At 37.1% G+C, this 22,303-nt stretch overlaps 2 protein-coding genes across 2 annotated transcripts; both read left to right on the top strand.

Annotated features, from left to right (window-relative positions):
• Positions 1–10,871: 10,871 nt before the first annotated feature.
• On the top strand, positions 10,872–15,089 carry LOC142634882 (serine/threonine-protein phosphatase 7 long form homolog). Its single transcript, XM_075809130.1, has 5 exons — positions 10,872–10,890; positions 13,721–13,832; positions 13,937–14,684; positions 14,872–14,961; positions 15,070–15,089. Exons 2-5 carry the CDS (start codon positions 13,722–13,724, stop codon positions 15,087–15,089), a joined length of 969 nt encoding a protein of 322 aa, XP_075665245.1. The 5' UTR covers positions 10,872–10,890; position 13,721.
• A 286-nt stretch (positions 15,090–15,375) lies between these two features.
• On the top strand, positions 15,376–16,371 carry LOC142633837 (uncharacterized). Its single transcript, XM_075808086.1, has 2 exons — positions 15,376–15,462; positions 15,628–16,371. The coding sequence occupies exons 1-2, from the start codon at positions 15,376–15,378 to the stop codon at positions 16,369–16,371; spliced, it is 831 nt and encodes a 276-aa protein (XP_075664201.1).
• Positions 16,372–22,303: the final 5,932 nt, after the last annotated feature.

Genomic DNA, 22,303 nt, shown 5'->3' with positions numbered 1-22,303 from the left:
TCATGCAAGTAAATATTTAGTTTCATTCTTATGTTCATTTTTCTTTTCTCTTAATTGACATGTTGAGTTGTTCATTGCATGATTTTTGTTAATAATTTTATGATTTTATTATGATCTTGTTAAGAATTTATATATGCCATGTTCGTATGCTTAGTTAGAATGTTCTTTAATTGTTTAACATGTTTTAATTCTTCTTTGATTTCAAAATTGGCAATTAATCACTAAAACTCTTTTTATATATATAATAAAAACATATCTGTATTTTCACTAAATACAAATTTGAAAATTTTCTGGTCACAAAACAAATCTGTATTTTCACTAAATACAAATCTAAAATTTCTTTTGGTCACAACATAGATCTATATTTTCAATAAATACAGATCTGAAATTTTTTCTAAAATAGTTTTCTTCTTAAATAAAAAACTACAGATTTTGAATTTTAAATAATGAATTAATAGTTAGTTTAATTTTTTTTTTAATTTTTTATGTCATTCCATAAATATGTGATGCATGCATAATAGATTTGAATTATAAATATGAATCCTCTTTTAAAAATCTCATTTTTTTTAACCTTACAAAATAGATCTGATTTTTATTAACCAAATCCCATTTTCCCTTTACAAAACAAATCTGATTTTTATTAACCAAATCCCATTTTTTTTTTATCCTTTGCAAAACAGATCTGATTTTTACTAACCAAATCTCATTTTTTTTATCCTTTACAAAACAGATCTGATTTTTATTAACCAAATTTCACTTTTCATAACCTTCCAAAACAGATCTGATTTTTCTTTAAAAAGAAGGCATATTCATAAGGAAAATTTGTTTAAATTAATTTTGTTAAGTGTTTGTTACATATGGCATAGCATATCATTCAATGCCATACAAAAGGGCATATAATGGTCATTAGAGTCTAGAAGACCAGACTTTGTTTAGGCAAAATAGGTATCTAACACCTTTTCATTTCGTAACCTAGTCCCCAAACTTAGGTTTTTGGATAGTAGACTAGTGTTTTGTCTTTTGTTTTGGTAGATAGTAACTAGGATCAAAGTTTTGTAATTTTTACATAGATTGTATTTAGGACCAAGGCCTTGTAAAGTTATTCTACTAAATTGTATTTCTATAATCAATTAATAACATTTGAGGAATTTTTGGTCATGTAATTGTATTTTTATTTTTATTTTTTGTATAAAAAATAAGTGGCGACTCCACATAGTTACCCAAAAAAGAGGTGCCCTAAGTGCCCAAATCTCTTTTTGAGAGCACTCCAAACCATGTTGGTCTCTCTGCTGGGAATGTCAAGGACTAAGCTTCATATTAGATTTTAAGTGACCAATTATATACCCTTGTTTTGTATGATGTTGTTGTTTGTTTGGTTGTCTATGTTTTGAGATGTTATTGTATTAGGTGATCTCAATCTGAGCTCTGAGCTGAAGACCTATTATTCTTTGATGGTACTCTGTAATAATTTCTCAGTCTTCACTTGGGGACGTTGGATTCCGCTGGTCCACTATCACTGTGTTTCCTTTTTCTCTCCTAAATGTTTCCTCTTTCTTTACTAACTTCACAGTCTTCACTTTATTTTTTGATAAGACAAAAGTTTCAACTTTATTGACTTCTAGTCACCCAAATAAATCTCGAATCTTTTGGATCAAAGTTTCCACAAAATCTTCAGCAAGGTAAATTAGTCGAGGTCCTGCTCACCCCGACCCATACGGTGAGTCGGTGACCAAGTCCATTTCTTACGGACGTAACATCTTTTCTATCCTGCTGCTTCATCTTATTTCCATATATTGAGAGTATGTGACGAGACTTTTTTATTTATTTTTGGGTGAAAGTGTTATAATTGTCCATTTGTCTCAATTTTGGGTTTTCTATGTTTGTTCATAAATTTTATGCATTTGCAAACTAATGATACAACCAGAAGTTTCATGACCTAGCTCTAAAAAATAAACACTAATAGCATTGAAATCATGTTTGTATATAGATTTATTCCTATTTTGGAGATAGCCTCATGAAACTCCTAATTGTATCAGCAGTTTACAAATGCATAAAATTTGTAGATAAACATGTAAACCTCAAATTCAGACGAATGGACAACTATAAAACTTAACTAAAAAAAAAAAAAAAAAAGGAACCTCATTTATGATGAGGCTGTTATTTTTTTAACAAAATGTATTTTTAGCAACGAAACTTAGTGAGGAAATATTTTTTTTGTTGCTAAAACAAGACAAAAATGGTTTCTAACATCATGGAGAGGCGCCGATATACCTGAATTGGGCAACTTTACCTTTGGCCTCCACCCTAGCCTTACAAATCGATTGGTCATCTTGTTGAACAGGGACATCTATTAGACAAGTGGGTATTTGAACTCTTCTTCACCACGCCTAACAAATTCCATATACAGTTTTGACTACATATCAAATGAGAATGAAACATACTTCAACTGCTCTATGGATACTGGGCAAATAATTTGGCCACAGTTAACGATAGATTACTTGGGAGTACTTTCTGATAATAACGGCACTCTAGTTAATTGTACTTCTGCTTCTGCTTATTTAAATGAAGGATGTGTGGCGCAGCTTCCTGAGTGCTGGAGTCCTAATGATACATTTTCTTCACTTATCATCTGGGAAGCACGGGTGCGGCATTTGGGCCGCCGCACCCGCGTCCGACGCGGCGCGACACGGGGACGCGCAGGCGACACCGCTGCCTGTGCATCCGTGCCACGTCGGACATTAAAAAAATATTTTTTTCGGCGCGATACGCACCAATACGGCGCCGATTCGGGCCAACGTGCGCGAAATTGGGCCGATTCGCGTCGATTCCGCCCGAATCGGTCCGTATCGGGCGCAACACCGATACCGGCGAAATCGGCCGATACCGGCCAAAATTCAAAAAAATAAACAACAGGTGTGTAACGCACCGTTTAACTTGGCCGAAAAAAAAAAAAAAAAAAAAAGGTGCAAACGCACTATTTGGAAAAAAAACAAAGACCCAGCCCTCTCCCTCTTCATTTTTCTTGCGCCTCTCTCCCACTCTCTGCCTTTACTCTTCAGCTAGGCTCTCTCCCGTTCTCTGTATTCTAGTTATTATTTACTATTACTCTTAAATTTGGTATATGTTTATATAATGTGAAAAAAGTATGTTTAGCAATATATTAAAAATATAAATAAAAATATTTTTAATAATTTTTTAATCGCCGTACCCGCACCCACACCCTACTTTTTCAAAAATTGCCGAGTCTCGCACCCGAATCCCGAAACGCACCCGTGCTTCATAGCTTATCATAGAGGGATTGAAGTTTAATGAAGGTGAGAACCTGACCCTTAAGGATTGTGAGGCCAAGTGCTTGAAAAATTGTTCTTGTGTTGCCTATGCATCTACAAATGAAGAAAACCAAATTATCTGTGAGATTTGGAGCAAAGGGGGACTTGTTCTGACCGATGGTGGTAGTATTCCACGGACAATATACTTCCTTAGTAAGTCTATATAATTCATGCTCCATTTATCATATTTATGCATATAATCGATGTGTTACATATAGGGGTGGCAAAGTAAGCTCAAACCCATTTGTCAACCCAAACCCACCCACTCTAATTGAATCCAAACCCACCCAATTATTAGTTGGGTTAAATGGGCATCAACCCATTTAACCCAAAAACAATATATCCAAATTCAACCCAACCCTTCCCATTAAAAAAAAAACAAAAACAAAACAAAAACAGCCCTCAGACAAAATTAGACTCTAATTTTCTTATTTCTGTTTCCCTAACTTTCTCGGCAACCAAACGCATTCCAATTTCGTTAATATCTTTAACAAAAGCATTAAAAGAGAGCTCACCAAAATCCATTTCTAGTGGCTTCGAAGCATCGGAGGAAGCATTTTCCAAACCTTGAGAGAAATTCAAGACGGAATCGAAGCTGGAAACAATTGGATGATTGATGGGAAGAACCTGGTTGGGATGAATCTCATCGATGACGATGAAGCCAGCCAACGCATCGGCGTAAGCCGAAATGGGAAGCTCTCACTCTAGCAACCGCTCGCAACTTCGCTGCGAGATCTAAACTTTGAAGCTCTTGAAGATCCGCCATTGATGGTGAAGCAGAGGAAAATTCAACAAAACAGAGAGATCGTCGTCGTCGGAGGAGGAGGAGGAGCTCGAGGTTGAGGTTAGAGTGTGGTGCACATGCTTTGCGCGGACGTATTGCGCAGTGGACTCGACGAATATGGACTTGTTGAGGCATCCCCAACTGTTCTTCGGCGAGTCAACAAGGTACTTGACCCGACACGCGATGCTGTAGATTCGGGTCCGGGCTGAGTTAGGGTGGATGATGAGCTTGGGGGTTTGGAGGAGGAGGAGGAGAAAGCATTTTTTTTTTTTTTTTTGTGTGTGTGTGTTGATTTTCAGTTCGTAAATAATTGGAATCCAATTTTCAAAATTCATTTCCTTATTTTTCTAAATTTTCTCGGCAACCAAACGGTGGACATTCCTCTATTTCCTGTTGCAGTGTTGTTACTGTGTTTATGGGCATTTTGGTAATTTTGATAATTGGGTGGGTTGGGATTTACCCATTATAATTGGGTTGGGTTAGGTTGGGTTTGGGTTAGAAACATTTAGTTAAATGAGTTTTAATGGGTGAATGGGTTTTATATACCCAACCCATTTATGCCCACCCCAAACCTGCCCAAACCCACTCATTTGACACCCCTAGTACTTACATACTTATATGTACACATAAAGAGTACGTAAGAACATACGATATGCTTGCCCTTCTATGTGTAGATTGATAAATACACATTGTTGATTTCTTAACTAGTTGAATTATTTTCACAATAAGCTTTATTTTTAGTGGGTGAATCATCCGAATCCGCATACATTTTATTCTTACGACCATCCAGCTATGTTTAATCGGTCTTAATTTCTTTTCTAAAGGATATAAAATGAAAAGAAAAAGATAAATGAATATAGATTGTACTATTACTAGTAGAATAACATGTAGCAAAAAATGTACTCCATCCTCATTTAGTCGGTTATTTTAAAAAATTCAACTTTGTAATGCATTATTATTATTTTTTTAAATGTAACTAAGAAAATTATCATTAATCTAAATTTTAGGGAAAAAGAGAAATGTTAAGTTAGGAATAGTATCAATATTTTTCTTATATGAATTTTGAAATCATATCTATAATATTTATAAAATTGAAGCCATTTTATTTTAGTGCACGTAAGTTTTGAAAAGCCTATATTTTTTAAATATATTGTTTAAATTTGGTTTGTAGAATAGCTACAAATAATGCTAAACTACGTTATCTATAATCGTGCATAATATAAACAACTATATTTTGGTCTTAAAGGTATTTTTTATGGTGTAAATATGCGTATTGTTGTACAGATATAATATTAATGAGACTATATTTTGGAAAATCCCATTATGGAATAGCCAGCCAACAAGTTACTTTTAAGGATGGCATGTTGGCAAACAAGTCAAGGGCAAATATTAGGTGGTGGATACTGGATATGGCTCATCCTGGCAGTAGGGGGGATTATCATCACGCTGTTGTGCTTATTATTCTATGCAAAATTGAAAAATCACATAGCGAAAGGTAATTTATGGCCCAACTATATATAGATGTTTTATATATACTATTGATGATAAAGCATAAACAAGCGACGAAAGTGTCTCTTACAAGAGCTTGAAGATGATGCAATTCCTTTCACTGTACGGGACAAAGTGAAAAAAGAAAACAATGATAGGCATGCTGGCCATGAATTTCAAAGTTTCAGCTTCGAAAGCATTTATACAGCTACCAGTGATTTTTCAATGGAAAATAAATTAGGACAGGGCGGTTTTGCGCCAGTTTATAAGGTTCTCTCTCTCTCTCTCTGGGTTAAATCGTAAGCACCATCCCTACCATAGGTAATTTGTTCGAGAGTGACTAGCAGAGCCCTCCTTGGATTTAAGAGATGAGAGAATGTGGAGAGGTTAAGAAATTTGGGTTTGAGCGAAGACAGAGGAAGGGCGAGAAGAGAGGAAAATAATTTTAATTAGTCTAGTTTCTCCTTTCTTTTTTATTTTTTTAAAATTCATGCCATGTGGAAATCCATGTGGCAGCCTAAGTTGCATGAAAGTAATTTTATTATTTTTATTATCTATGTCAACATTTTTCATATATCACATATAGATAAAGACTATTTTAATACAATATCAAAAAATCAGAAATTAAATTGATAATTTAAAACATTAGGATCATTTTGACCCATAAATAATTTGTTAGGAAACAAAATGATATATACTCAAAAGAATAATAGTTAAAAATTATATTCACTAACACTTAAGATTTTCAACTTTTAAATAAAAGTCATAGTAGATAGTGAAACATTAAACATGTTTTGAACTCATGACCACATGTGCTAATACCGTCACACATTTATAAATAAAGTCACACATTCACAAATAGAAGCTAGATAAATAGTAAAAGGATTTTACTAACGTATGCCCTAAGGGCACATAATAGTGTACCATTTTTGAAATTTTTTTTATCGGGAATTGAAAAAGTTTTACAAATTTTTCAATTTTCCTTAGGGCATATATTAACCGGACCCATAATAAAATACACTTTTTACGTATGAAAGTGGTATATATACATGCATGTTTGACAAGGCTATTCCCTGATGCTTTACTAGGATTTTCAATAAGAGGTATACACTTATACATAACTAGTAATGCACAAATAATTTTATAATGTTTCATATAAGATGGTTTTAAAGGATGTTGTACACACACACACACACACACACACACACATATATATATATATATATATATATATATATTATAGCATAATTGTTATAGAACTTTATTAGTAATGAATTCATCATAAGAAAGTAACAATTATAGATTGCACACATATATCCATTATAATTATTCATTTCAAGTAATGAGAAATTAAAAATAAAAATAAAAACTTTGGAGGAATATTGTAGAATGAAATTTGATATAGAATGTGTCTTTTTCTTTCTCCTTAATTCTAAAATAAAATACACATCTTAAATACTCACAATCAATCACAGCCTTTACAAAACCTACAAGTCCACAACGCTCAACCTTAACATCAAAATTGTAATTGCTGCTGTCACTCAATATAAAATGCAAGCCCCCTTCTTTGGTTGTAGCCAACTCATACGAGTTAGGATTAGATGAGACAACAATGTTAGAACTAACTAGGTAGGTGTTGTCAAAAGATTGAAGGTAAATAACATCGTTTTTGATCTGTGTATATCTGACACGGGATTGCGTAAAGGGTTATGGATAGGTATATATAAAGGAGTAAAAGTGCAAGATGTGAAAATGGTGAATTGAAATGCAAAGAATTTTGTGTGTATGTGTGATAGGGGAAAAGTCTTGAAACATTGAATCAAATGAAATAATAAATAATTATTTTTTAATTAGAAAAGTATTAAAATATTGAACTAAATGAAACCAAAAAAAAAAAAAAGTTAATATTTTTCTCTTATTTTTGATGTGGTACTTGAGAATATTTTAATTCTATTTGCAAAAAATGTGCCACTTGACAATATTTCATATTTTTCCACATAAAATTTCTGCTTTTATATTTATATTGATGATTACATTTATATTTTTTTTTCTTTTTTTTTTCTTGTAAGCATTTAGAAGAATTATTGATGCTTATTTTGTGAATAATATAATTTAATTTTAGGGTAAAAGTTTCCTAGTGAGGTATGTATGATAGGTAAAACCAACCATCCGGACTCTAGTGGGTGCTTCAAAGAATCAATTACACTAATTGCATTAATAGAAATGTAAACTTAATCACTAGCTTATAATAATTTATTATAAGCTTGTTGGCTCTTTCATTTTTTGGGCAATGAGAGACAATAACTTACTGTCGATCAGGTTACGGATCAAATTAGGAGTCGATCTGTTTTATTTTCACATGCCAAAAAAATGAATAAAAAAATGTACTAAATGTCAAAAATAACTAAATACTAAAATTAAAAGTTATATAATATATAGAATTTTAAGTTTATACAATTCAAAATTCACTAATAATATCATCACACTAAAATTAGGAAAAAATAAATAAATGTCATGCAGCCACCATAGGCTTGAAAGCCAAGAAAAAGGCCCGCTTGGGGCAGCTCATTAGAATGCATGGTTCGCATATTTTTCTTTAAGCCCCTGGAGATCGGCTAGCCTACATCGTTTTGTTCTCCCATTTGAAAACAACCCCGAGAGAGAGAGAATTGTGAGGGGATAAATTTTTATTTAAGAGGCAAATGTGGATAATTTAATAATGGTCAACAGGAATATAGCCTTCAAGTCGTTTAACCAAAACTGTTACTAATTTATTTAGATAGACAATTGTCATCAGGAGTGGTTTCATTTTTGCCATTTAAAGGTACTTTGGAACTCAAACTGACGACGACATTGATACATATACTCTCTACAGGACCCAAATGTACAATAAGAAGTATTTGTCTTTCTGAAAAAATGAACAAACACATGCTACGCACCATGTGGAAATTAAGCAAAAGGTAACAGAGACAGTAGCAGCTCAAATTGCTTACAAAAACATTTATCACTTAGCAAGAATATATTTAATAAGTATAAGCACACGTGAAAGATAAAATGATATCAATTGAATAAAATAAATAACATTCCTCCTGAGAAATAAATTGCACTCCCACTTAATTAGGAATTAACCCTGTTAAAAAATGTTACCAAATTTCTCGTCCTTTTTGTCAAAAATGACAAAAGGCTCAAAAATAGCTACATAACTTTAGCGAAATAAGACCTGTGGCCGTGGGGACACAATTTAAGGCCATAAACAGAACATGAGTGCAAATATTGTAGACACTAGGAGGAAAAACGAGAGAGTGGTACACGGGATGCCAAGACTTAAGAAATATATGAATAACCAATTGAAAGAAATGCAAGACAGCAAGCAAGGAATCACAAACTGTTAATATAAAAATAAAATAAATAAATAAATAAATAGTAATCGCTTATGCTATTTAGGAGATAAATTGGCAAAAAGATGACATTTGTAACTAGTAGTAAATTATTTCCTGCAAATAAACTGTTGGGTTAAGATAGATATGACTCCGATTAATTAATTCAATTACCCAAGTTGATGAATTAGATAAAATTACATGCAAATTGTGGAGGAACCAACAAATCATCAAATAAACAAAATGCAGCGGAAATTAAATTGACACGGTGATCTGTTAACAAAATGGGGGGAAAACCTTTCACAAGGCAAAAACTCCACCGAGTGAATTTAGGGTCATCACTCCCAAGAATCCATTAATCAATAATCAAGTGGTTACAAGTATGAGGAATATTACCACTACCCTGGCCTATCCCAAAATATCAATCTACAGTTGAACCTTCGCTTCAATACCCAATTGAACTTGATTTTATAGTAGTCTTCTTTCCTTTGTTGAACAAATCTTCAACCTGTGACTAACTCCTTTGCATAGATCCCAATACGTGACTAACTCCAGCAACTTGAATGATCGTTGTTGGCAACAAAGTTCTTCATTTAATAAACAATGAAAATTAGGAAGTACTTGGTTACAAAACCCTATGGCGTACAAAAGCAGTAGCTTCTCACAGAGAGAATTAAACTCTTAGTCTTTGTATCGGTGTGTGACGGCTTTAAAATAAGCCTTATATATGTTTAGGGTTGTGTGAAAAGAAACCCTAAACAAGTACATCAACCTAGGCCAAATTTTAGATTTGGAATCGTAATTCTCGATAGATCGAGCTTGTGTCGAGCATGTGTCAAGCTTCTTCATTTAACCTCAATAGCAGTATCTGTCGAGCTTCTGTCGATACTTAATGAATCAGTTTTTTTTCACTTGTTTCTTGGATCAATCTTCATGACTTTAAAGATATCACTTGATATGTTTGAGCAACATACTTCTTGATTAGCCAGTTACATAGAAAATATGAACCTAACATAAACTACCCCTCTTTCATGTGTGGGGTGGGGTAGTTATGGGCTGAAAATAGCCTCCACCTATTGTCAATTAGTGAAAGATTGAAGTCTACAAGCAAACTCTCTCTAACAACAACGTAATCTTCTATCCAGAATGACCATTTTCAATCAACTGAAGAATAACTTCTTGTTTTCAAGTGTGTATCGCCTCACACAATTGTCTAGGAGTAGGCTTGTAACTTAACTACAAAGAGGAGAATCTTGATCAATCAAGCAAGAGTCAAGGAATTAAAGCACAAGTTTCGATACGTCAAAGAGCAGAGTTGATCAAAAAAATAGGACAAAATGGGCAATTAGCCATATTTATGGAAGAATATAGTTAGTAGGCACTGTTTGAGAAGATTATAGAATACTAACATCTCGACTCTTAGACAGTCGATTTTGAGGCTATAAATCGTCTCTTAGATAGTCGATTTTCGTGGGTTGATCAGATCTGATGTGGCGATTTTCCACGTGGCGGTCACCTGGAAATCGAGTTTCTAAGAGTCGATTTATATATCGACTCTTAAATACTAGGTTTCCAGGTGACGTGTACATGTCACTTGAACCACCTGGAAATCGAGTGTTTGAGACTCGATTTCTAATAGGGGTTTTTCAAATTAACCCAAGTCCAGCCTCTCGCACAGACCAGACCTCTCTCTCTCGCGCCTCTCTCCACTCTCTGTCACTCACCCTCTCACTGTCGCAGACCTGTCGCGGCTCTTCACTCTCTGTCACTCACTCTCCCTCTCGCGCCTCTGTCCACCTTCTCACTCGCAGCTGTCACGGCTCTTCACCCTCTGACTCGCTCCCTAAGCTGTCACTCAGCCTGCCATAGTCTCCACTCTCAAGCACTCTCTCCACTCTCACTCAGTAATCAGGTATGTTTTTCTTCTTAAGTGTGTGATTTTTTTATGTGGGTTAGTTGTTTTTGTTCGAAAATCATGATTGAACTGATTGTCGAATAGAGAGTAATATGTTTTTCACATTCACAAATTTTTGTTCACAATTATTGCATGATTGACATTGTCATTGGAAGACTAGTCAATGTGGAACATGTGCACCTTCAAATATGATACAATAAAAAGGTTGATGGAAAAATGCATTCATGGATCATCACGGAATGATGATTTGCACTTTCCTGGGTTAAGAACTTACAAAGGCCACTCATAATGTGTGTGCAGTTTTAGATCTTGTCAGGACCCTAGTTCTGTTGGGTTTGTATAACAATTCATCTAGCTGCCGAAAAAATTAATTTGTTTGAGCTCTATTCTTTTGTTGTTCATTATTAATAAAATGGGGGTCTGGAGTATGGTTGAAAAAGGTGGGCTTATTGCTGAGGCTTTTAGCAGTTTATTGTGAAAAAAATTAATTAAATGTAGTGTTCAGGGTAAGATTGAAAGAATTTAGGGGTTTCAGGAATAGCAGGGAGTTTGAGTGCAAAAGTGTTGAAATTAGGTTGAATTCAACCAGTAGAGTTCTGAATTTCGTGTATATGTGGCACTCAACTTGCCATGTGCGCTGCTGGGTCTGCTATGTTGGAATTTAGCTGTTGAAGAGCTGGATTTTCGTAGCCATACTGCCGAAGCCAATGAGTTTTAAGTTTTAAAATTGGAATAGAGTCTGCAAATTCATATCTTTATGAACTGAATCTCAACTACAGTAAGTCTAGAAATGAATTCCTTTTATGACTGAGACCTAACCATAATGAGTCAAGAAACATCCAACCAAGTCATGAGCCAATATCTTGACTTAACACACCTAGCTTGTACATACAATTCCACGACCTTTGATTTGGTCCTCAAAACCATCTGGTAGCTAAAAAGTATCCCCATCCACCAAAATATTTTGATTTCTTAGAGCCCAAAAGAATAGCAACCCGGATAGTTCTAACCTATGAGCCAACTTTTCCTGGTCCTCTTGACTTGGTTTCACTTTACTTCCAGGTGCTACATAAACCACAGACCTATCTTGTTTGTCTAACCACTCAACAATTGTATCCTGAGTGTCATCTTTGTTGTCTGCCCAAACTTGTATTTTGGGGGGCAATAAGCCAACCAGAACCATAGGTTTTTGGTGGAGCTCTTTTAGGAGGTTCAGCCATTGAGATTTGAGCTCCATGCAACTGCAGAAAATAAGCATTCAGTCCCTGAGATCAATGGCCCCAAAATAGTCTCAATGGAGATATCTCTGAACATTTCAAAAAATTTCTTGCCCTTGTAGAGTCAAAACATCGCCTTGGTTGGAAAGGTTACCCACTTTGAAAGGACAATCAAGTCCTCTCACTTAGTTACTGGTTTGTAATTGGTCATTATCTCTGGAGTAGATGAACCAAAGAAAGAAATGGAACATGCATTGAGATGCCTATTTTAGCAGCAATTGGCGGTAACTAGTGAGGAAATAAATTATAGATAATACTTATCAAAAAAAAAAAAAGGTAGATAATCCAATCAGGAGTAGAAATTTGAAGGAACCAAGCCATAGCTTCTTGGAGACCCTTTCAAGGTGCGAGATTTTGAGTTGTGGGATGTCAATGGTAGCCATTTTGACACCGATCAGAGAGTTATTGACATGTTTCATTTTGGCAGTTAAAGTACTGAATTTCATGTCACTTTATTCCATGCTTTAATTTCAGAATTGTGCAGCTAAAAATATCTGGAAAATGTGCAACTGTTCACCAAATTCAGTGGCTAAAGTTCACCAAAATTGGTGCTTAACTACCAGTTCCCACTTGAGCGAATTTGGTTCTTTTAACTACCAGAAGTGTGGCATTTTCCCTCCCCTCACATAATAATTGAGTGCCAATTGAGCACATAATTTGGCACTAAAAGTGCCAAATGTAGTTTCATTTCGACACTTCCAAGGCTGAATTTCACACTATTTCTTATTTCTTTAGATGCAGCTCCAAATTCTTAGTTTATTTTATTTTTTACAATAAATTGCCAAATGCCTCTACTTGCTGTTTGCAATCCCCTCCTCCACTGAAGGGGTAAAAAGCTGGGGAAAAAAAGAAGAAGAAAGAAATCAAGGGAAAAGTATCAAAAGGTTGGCTGAATTTAATTTGTTGTGGTTAACTAGTACGTGTAGCTTATTGAATCTACGTAATAATATATATTTCTTGGAGTTGTTTTGTATCTGCACTGGACACTCTGCTCCTCCAGATGACAGACTATGGGTGGATATCCTTGATCTATATCTAAGGCAGCCTTTTTTGTATGCCAAATTAAGGACTATAAGCCAAACTAATTAGGTTGTGTTGAGGCTACAATATAAGGAGACTGCACAAGTTGCAACATATGCCTGTAATTGTAAGATATTATTAGACTTGTGAATATATGGGAGACATGTTCCACATTGGCATGTCCAACAAAGCTTGAGAGGAATGTATCTTCATTTCCTGTATGGTTGCTCTGATACTTGTATTTTCTTCTTTGTTGCAAAAATTTACCAATGTGAGTGACTGCCCGTGTAGTCTTATGAACTATATGTAGCCATGTCCCATAGAAAAATCATCAACCTCCTTATAGTTAGACAAATATGGTACGTTGATTTTTTCAATAAATTATAGGAACAACTTCCAGTTAATTAAGAATGATTGATTCATTGTACAAATTGAAATCAAGGCCAAGTGCAGCACCAATTAATATTCATTTGTTTTTCTTTTTGTTTTCAATGTCTATTACGTGCTAATTGCTTATAATTCTTGTGCAGTATGGCTGCTGCAAATGCTGGACAGATTGACTACACACAGCCTGGTCCCATTGACCAGTCGGTGTTGACGTTGCAGGCCAACCATCGGTCAGAAGCTATTTGGAATGGGCAGGTAAAGCACAACACTAAATATGCCAACGAATGTACACACATTTGATTTATACAATGTACACGCACTTGTTGTCATATATTAATCCATGGTTTTGTTCTGTGCAGGATCCAGGGTCTCTTAAATGCCGTGTCCGTACTGAAGAGTTCTCCGATCGAGAGCCAATGGTGGACGACCGAGTCATTGACATCATTAAGGCACTCGGTTTGGAGGGACTCCTTAGGACCCCGGGTAGAGAGATTGACCACGGCCTGATAACGGCCTTAGTGGAGCGATGGCGGCAGGAGACTCACACCTTCCACATGCCACATGGTGAGGTCACCATCACATTGCAAGATGTGGAGGTTCTTCTCAGGCTTCCTGTTGACGGCGAGGTCATTACAGGGAGCACGCAGAAAGAATGGGAGAATGTGTGTGAGAAATTTCTTGGCTTCCGACCTGTAAATAATCAGAGAAAGGAACTTCATGGCCAGAGGATTCTCATCCAACGGCTTTTGGAAGCTGTTGCCAATCCATTGCCGCCTAATGCCACAGAGGATCAGTTGCATAAGTACGCACGATGCTACATCCTAGCGCTACTAGGGGACACAATCTTCATGGACAAATCCGGCGATAGGGTACATTTAATGTGGGTGCAGCAGTTGGAAGACCTTCGCAATCCACGAAGGTACAGCTGGGGAAGTGCTTGCCTTGCATGGTTGTACCGAGAGTTATGCAGGGCAAGCGATAAGAAAGCTAATCAGATTAGTGGGTGTTTGCTGTTGGTCCAGTATTGGGCATGGGCCAGGTTCCCATATTTGTGCCCGACAGTTGAACATGGCCCGCCAGCGGATGCTTATGGTCCTCCAGTTCGTGGTCCACTGTCCCTGAAGTAAGTCTCTACCTCATACACGGTATGTAACTTCAATTTATTTTTTTTAAAAGCTTCTAGGAATTATTTAAGTCTATATTAAACAATTTGAAATAGAGGTTATACACTATAATTTTGTGTCAAATTTTCTAAATTATATCGGTTAATATGATCCCTTGTTCTGGATTGTAGGTGGTTGTGGGTCCCAAACAAGAAAAACAGGCCCGCCCACATTTCCTGGACAGGTACCGCGAGCAAATAGCTTCAATGTTGCCAAGCCAGGTATGAAAATGCCTTATTTAACATGTTTAGGAACAAGATATAGGTTTGGTGAACTTTGACATATAAGCATTGTTGCCTAATGTGTTGCTTGTTTTTTGGCTGTCGTAGGTGGTGTGGCAGCCTTATGAAGCTGAATTCGAGGACCTTCCGCTGTGGTGCGTTGCAGGGAGGGCCGTGTGGACGGCAACGGTGCCACTTGTATGTTTCCACCTAGTAGAGAAACATACACCGGATCGTGTCGTTCGTCAATTCGGGATGATCCAAGAAATTCCCCGTAATGTTGACACCGATACAGTGCTTCATGCCATTGATTTGAGGGGGAAGGTTGGTGTTGATTGGATGCGGAAACATGCTGCGCATATTACAGAGTGGGGTAGTCGCCTTCAACAGCGTTGTGAAGCAGTGCTTGGTGATATGCCTCCACAACACGAGTACTTTGATTGGTACAAAAGGGTAACTCGGAGGTTCATCAATGTCCTCGGTGCTAGATTGATTATAATGGTAACTTTTCTATCTGTTGAATTTTTAATTAGCATTTTGTCTACTCTATAACTTGCAATTATTACTAGCAGAACCAATTCAAAACCAATGTTTATTTTATTATCGATTGAATTACTAATATACCTGGTATTGCATTACTAATATACCTGGCTTTATTCATGTCAGATTGAAGGATATGCCCGTTTGTTGAGGCGTCACCCAGTGGGCACCGAGGACCACAAGGACATTACTGATGTGCTAAATCCAGTGCAGGAGATTGGCCGTGTACAAGCTCCTATCCCTGAGGCCCCGAATGAAGAGGCAGCTACTCCTGCGGCAGCGCCTACTCAAAGCCCAAGCACAAGCAGAGCTCTCGTCGGACGTGGGTCTCGTTCGTCTGTTGCTACCCCGAGAGTTGTCCCTACCCCCGATCCCCACCCATCCACCCCAAATCCATCCCCTAGCCCCACCATCCCCTCACCCATCCCACATCCATCCCCTAGCCCCACCATCCCCTCACCCATCCCACATCCATCCTCTAGCCCCACCACCATCCCTTCACCCACTCCACATCCATGTCCTGGGTCTGACATCCGTCCACCTACCCCACGGTCATTTCCTGAGCTGTCACCCATTCCTTCCTTCGACTTGGGTCTTGATCTAACCCCTCCTGACATGCACTCGCAGCCACCCTCCCACAGTACATCCACTGGCCCTTCTTCGGGCATTGACCCATCCCATGTTCACGTTGAGCAGCCTGTTGGGTTACCTGCAGAGGCAGGAGGTCGGCCGAAACGCATAGCAAAGGCACCTCCTTGTGGGACAGGAGGGCACAAACATGGACACAATGCTGGGCCTGAGGTATCTGACGAAGGACATGCAAGACCTCCTCCTCATTATACGCGACGGCGTAAGGTTCAAAAAAGGTAATTATACACTGAACTGAGACACAGATTTCTATGTTATATAGGCACATACTTCATATATTTGTCTTATATTTATTATTGGTTGTGTTTCTGTGTTGTGTGTGTATGGCAGGGAATGACGTGTGGAGGATGTGCAGCTAGTGTGAAAAGAATTCTAGAAAGTACAATTGATTTGTAAGCAACTTTGACACATGTATCACTTTTCCACAATTACTGTGGTTTTGTTTGACAAGCTCTTTTCCCTTGAGGCAAGTTAATCGTTTTGTTGCCAGTGACATGTTAACAGATAGAACATGTGTCTTTTCAATTTTGACTTGTTAAAAGATCTAGTGTAATTTATGTTTTCTTTATATTGATTAGTGTTTAAGGATGGAGGCAAAGAAGGAAACAAAAAAGACCCAACTTCTTCATCTGTCAAGTGTTTTTTCATTCGTATGGAGTCAATTGAAAAGGTTTATGAAGCAAGGTCTTCATTCATGCATGCACATCGATTGCCTAGTGTGGCCAATTATATGGCTAGGTATGTTGACAATCCAATGAGTCTTTTGAGAGCCATATCTAAGAATTTTTTATAATGATTTGAAAGTTACTTTTACTGTGAAGTCAGGTTTTCTCTGATCTTGTCCAAGACTACAAAGGTAGAAGTTGATTTAGCATCTGTTAATATCCAAACAATTGAAGATGTACTTTGCATGGTATGATCTTAGAATTATCTTTTCAATGAAATTTCTTGTCTTCTATGAATCTAGTTAAGTTGAAATTTTTTTTCTGTGTACATAACTTATCATTTGATTAATGGTCTCTTTAATAATGTCAGACAAATCCCAGAATTGTTGAACTTGAAAGTAATCTTTTGGCAATGCAACGGCAAGAATCTAAAGCTCAAGAACCAGTATGTTGATCAAAAACTGGTGTTTCCTTCTCTTTTGGAGCCTTTACTAGTGTGTGTGTGTGGTTATTTTGGGTTTGGAATTCATTTCCATTTCAATTATTATTTGTTTTCCAGCCTTTGCTAATCCAGTTCCGTCTCTTTAACAATGGTTGTGCTGTTAAGGGAACCCTTTTGGTCAATAAAAAAGGTACTTTCTTTTTGGTACTCACTTGAGCGTTGACTTCGTTCTTACTTGAACAAAGATTTAATTCCAAAGGATCCAACTTTAACTGAAAACAATTATGCTCCTAACACCACAGATGCAGAAATTTTGAGTCAGCGTTGTTAGGGTAAATTAATTAACCCTAAACACACTTCCTGAGCCTAACAAGAATATAATTTTTTTCCCCAAGCTAGTGCTGATGGATAGGGCTGCAAATGAGCTTAGCAAAGTCGAGTCTTAAAAGTTTAACATGACTCTACTGTTGTTGGTTTTAGTTGAATTGTAAAATATGAAAATTATGGTTAAAAGAGAAGAAAGAGGAAGAGAAGTTAGAGAGACAGAGAAAAGAGAGAAAGGTTAGCACATATTTATATTACTGCGATATGGCAAGATTACTAGAATACTCCTCGCTAATGTGTAATAACAAGCGAATGGAAAAAATAACAACAGTAACTCTAACAGTTTAACCATGTATCAACTATGTGCCTCACTTGTGAAGATATCTAATTTTAGATTAGTTTGATTAATTATTATTTTTGGCTGCTATAGTGCTAGTGGAAATCACCTCTGACTTCTGTTTAATACTCGCACGATGAAAAGTTCTTATAATTCAGTATCATTCAACCTCCAACTTGCAGCTCTGTGTCTAATAATTTTGTAAAATTTAGCTACTTATACTCTAATGTTAGTGAAATACATTATGCTTCTCACTTCAGTGTAAAGAATTCTGGTTTCGGCTTTCGTATCTAATATGTTCTAGTTATTAAATGTCCTAAATGACTGCAATGATTGGCGGGTGATGCTCTTTATTATTATTATTTTTTTTTCTGACTGGTTTTGATCTAGTTTCCTTTTTTTGCTTTTAATATTGCATACTTTGGTCATTTTCTATATTCAAATTTTGTAGCTTCCTCCTAGAACAATTCAAGTTCGACCTTCAATGATTAAAGTTGAGACAGAACCAGAACTTTCAAACATCAGAACGGTGAATTCATTGGAGATAGTGGGAACAAGGTTTTCATTATTTAACACTTCTATACTATTTTGAAGTTTTATGCTCTCTGTAGTTAATGTGGGACTTTTTTGGTTTCCTATTGTTGGTTTCCTATTGTTTCTGACGGTGTGTGGTGTGGGACTTTTTTTTTTCTTTCTTTTTTCTCTTTCTGAATCTCTCTACTACATTTAGGGCCATTTGATTGATTTTTTTTTAATAGTATGATTCTTTTTTTGTATATCATTTTTTGTCTGTTAAAACATATAAGAAACAAAAAAAGATAATTAATGAATTAATGAATCGAAAAGAGAAATTGGATATGAGGCTTTCCATTGTAATTTATGAATGGTTAAAGCATCTTGGTTGGTTGCTACGAAAATGTATGAGAAGGAAGTAATTTTAGTTTTGAATCTCATGGTTTTGTTGATATGCTTAGTGTATCTTTGGTTCCTATGAGAAAATGTTTGGTTGTGTTTCTTGTTATTGTGACAAAGTTCTGTTTCACGTGTTGGAATTTTCAGCAATCGCCCTGACGTTTCACTGTCATGTAGCCGTATGGGAGATCCCGTGGCATCAGTGCTTTACAGCCCAGTTAATTGATGCAGTCTACCAACGCACTGTGAAGACCCTCATGCCCACCTGCAACATGTATTGACGTGGGGCTTTGCTCTGCTGCCATTGGATACAGACTTTGATTCGCCTCTTCGTAACACCTTAAGATTTTGGGAGCACTGGTTAGCATTCATGGTCCTAACCATATTGGCTTGAATTTGGATGATAGTTTTATGAATATATGGCTAAATGAATAAATTCTTGAATATTTATTTATCTATTAGTATATGTTAAATATGTTTATCAGAGTGGAGCTCTTTCTTCGTGTGTTTGTGTTTCTGTGTAATTTTCTATAAGTAATTTTTTTCTTTCTAATTTGCTCTTTGATCTTTGATCTTTTTTTTTTTTTTTCTTATTTTTTTTTTAATTCAGGAACAGCATTTGTGAATATTCTACTTGTTACAAATTTTTAGAGAGAGACTATGTGAAGTCTAAGAAGAGTGTGATTTCCATGTGCCGTGGTTCCAAGCAGAAACCTTATGAGATAGGTTTCATCATGGGCGTTGAATTTGGGAAATAGGACAGTAACATCATTTCAATTTTGCTTGAATTATTGGGCTTTGATGATTTAATTGGATTCAAAAGTTCTGTGGAAGAAGAATGTCATGATATTGATGAGGCAAGCTTGAGGTATGGGAGGAGAATTGGGTCAAAGATGATGGGATTTGAAGAGAAGACAGCCCTCATGACTGCTTTGTGATTTCTCTTGGAATTTCATGTTTCTCTCTCTCTAACTCCTTTGGTTTTGCTTCTGCAATGAAAGAAGTTACAAATACTCACTTTCGGACAGTTTGGATTTTGTGCAAAAACATATGAAACCTTTATTTGGTAATGCTTGACAGAAAATTAAGCTGGAATTGTGAAACTGTTACTTGTAGTGTTGAGAAATAGTGTTTTTTTCTTCTTCTTCTTGAATTTTAAAGTTCATAGATGGTATACTTTCCCTTTTTGGCTATTCAAAATTCTTAGTGAGCTGCTTTAAGCCGTTTTCTGTTGTCACATTACTTAAATATTTTTTCTCATTTTTCTGTTGGCACTTAAACTGTACCAGCCTTGTGATTCTATCATGAATATGAACGCAAATATTTGAATACGTAGAGCATGATTTGTTGAGATGAGTGGCGTTTGAATGCTATTTTTATGTTTAGTACCTGTTTTTTAATGGTTACAATGTACCATCTAGCAAATAATGGTTACAATGTTTGGTGGCTTGTAATGGAGAATTCCAGCGTGGTAAATTTGGCTATTCCAAGGCAATCTTGTTTTTTTCTCTCTTTTGTGATAAAATTTTCTTTTAGTGTTTCATACTTCCAACCATTTTATGCACAGTCAACTTCGATACTTTATGAGGAATAAAACAAGAAAAAGGAAGAAAAAAAAAAGATCGTGCATAAAATAAAAAACTTGGATACAGATTTTTATTTGGGAATTTCATACTTCTCTGATTTTGTAATTGTCATACTTCATTGTTAAATGTGACAATAAAAGATTAAGTGTGAACAACCATATATTCTACAAATTCCATGTTTTTTTAAGGTGCATAAATTATATTTTTCCTATAAATCTTTTTTAAACAATTTTCAAGGTGTTGAGAAAACCTTTTTATTTTTGAACACTCTTTTGACATGCACCAGATTCCACATCACCTCCATTTCTTTACATAGAATTTCGCAGAATTTCGTTAAATCACCTTTTTATAGTTCTGCGATTAAAAAAAATTAAAAAAATAAGTTACATAAATCGAGTATTAAACAATCGATTTACATTCTAAATCGAGTGTTAGAAGCTCGAGTTATATATTTAGTACTCGACCTCCCTAGCAGCGAGTCCGCCAGGCAGAGAGTTCAAAAATATTTACAGGCAATTGCCACTGGAAAAATTCCCAGTGGAAATCGAGTCTATGACACTCGATTTCTAACTCAGTGGTATTTTCGTAAATAAGTCTTATATGAATCGAGTTTTTGTAACTCGATTTGTACTACCAGTATTACCATTATGCCATTCGATTGGAAGTCGAGTATTAGACACTCGATTTCCATCAGTGGAACTCGAGTTCCCTACCAGCGAGTACGCCAGGCAGAGAGTTGAAAAATATTTACGGGCAATTGCCACTGGAAAAATTCCCAGTAAAAATCGAGTCTCTGACACTCGATTTCTATCTCAATGGTATTTTCGTAAATAAGTCGTATACAAATCGAGTTTTTGTAACTCGATTTCTACTGGGTTGTTTTTTTTTTTTTTCCTGTTAGTCTTCCTAGGCAAGCAGCCAAGGCCAAGGCAGCCCCCACGGGCGTGCTGCCAAGGCCAAGGCCAAGGCCCACACAGCCAAGGCCAAGGCAGCCATGGGCGTGCTGCCAAGGCCAAGGTAGCCCCCATGGGCACGCTGCCAAGGCCAAGGCATGCACAAGGCCAAGGCAGCCAGGCCCTAGGCAGCCCCCATGTGCATGCAGCAGCCAAGGCCAAGGCACATGGCATGCAGCAGCCAAGGCCAAGGCGCATGGCATGCAGCCGAGGCCAAGGCATCCCCCATGGGTGTGCTGCCAAGGCCAAGGCAGGGCATGCAGCCAAGGCCAAGGCAGCCCCCATGGGCGTGCTGCCAAGGCCAAGGTAGCCCCCATGGGCACGCTGTGCACGCCATGCGCCTTGGCCTTGGCTGCTGCATGCACATGGGGGCTGCCTAGGGCCTGGCTGCCTTGGCAGCCCCCATGGGCGTGCTGCCAAGGCCAAGGTAGCCCCCATGGGCACGCTGCCAAGGCCAAGGCATGCACAAGGCCAAGGCAGCCCCCATGTGCATGCAGCAGCCAAGGCCAAGGCGCATGGCGTGCAGCCGAGGCCAAGGCAGCCCCCATGGGCGTGCTGCCAAGGCTAAGGTAGGGCATGCAGCCAAGGCCAAGGCAGCCCCCATGGGCATGCTGCCAAGGCCAAGGCATGGGCACGCAGCAGCCAAGGCCAAGGCACGCAGCCAAGGCCTTGGCATGCCCTGCAGCAGTATACCAGAAATTTTTTTTCCTTCCCCCCTGCAACTGTAAACCAAATCCAGAGCACAACACATGGGCAATGTATTCAAACATTAATTACTTACTGGGCATGGGCAATATAGTTGCCCTCTTAGGTACAGACCATACAAATTTAAGGCTGTGTACATCCGGCATACAATTTGATAACTAGCTATCATTGCTTCAAACAAGGCCCCTGTGGTTTAACTTGCCGAAGTAAGTGCTACTAATGCCAAAGTA

Source organism: Castanea sativa, chromosome 5 (genome assembly GCF_040712315.1).
Source record: "Castanea sativa cultivar Marrone di Chiusa Pesio chromosome 5, ASM4071231v1".
Taxonomy (NCBI): Eukaryota; Viridiplantae; Streptophyta; class Magnoliopsida; order Fagales; family Fagaceae; genus Castanea; species Castanea sativa.
The sequence above is the reverse complement of the archived record's forward strand: the minus strand, read 5'-3'. Positions and strand labels throughout refer to the sequence as shown.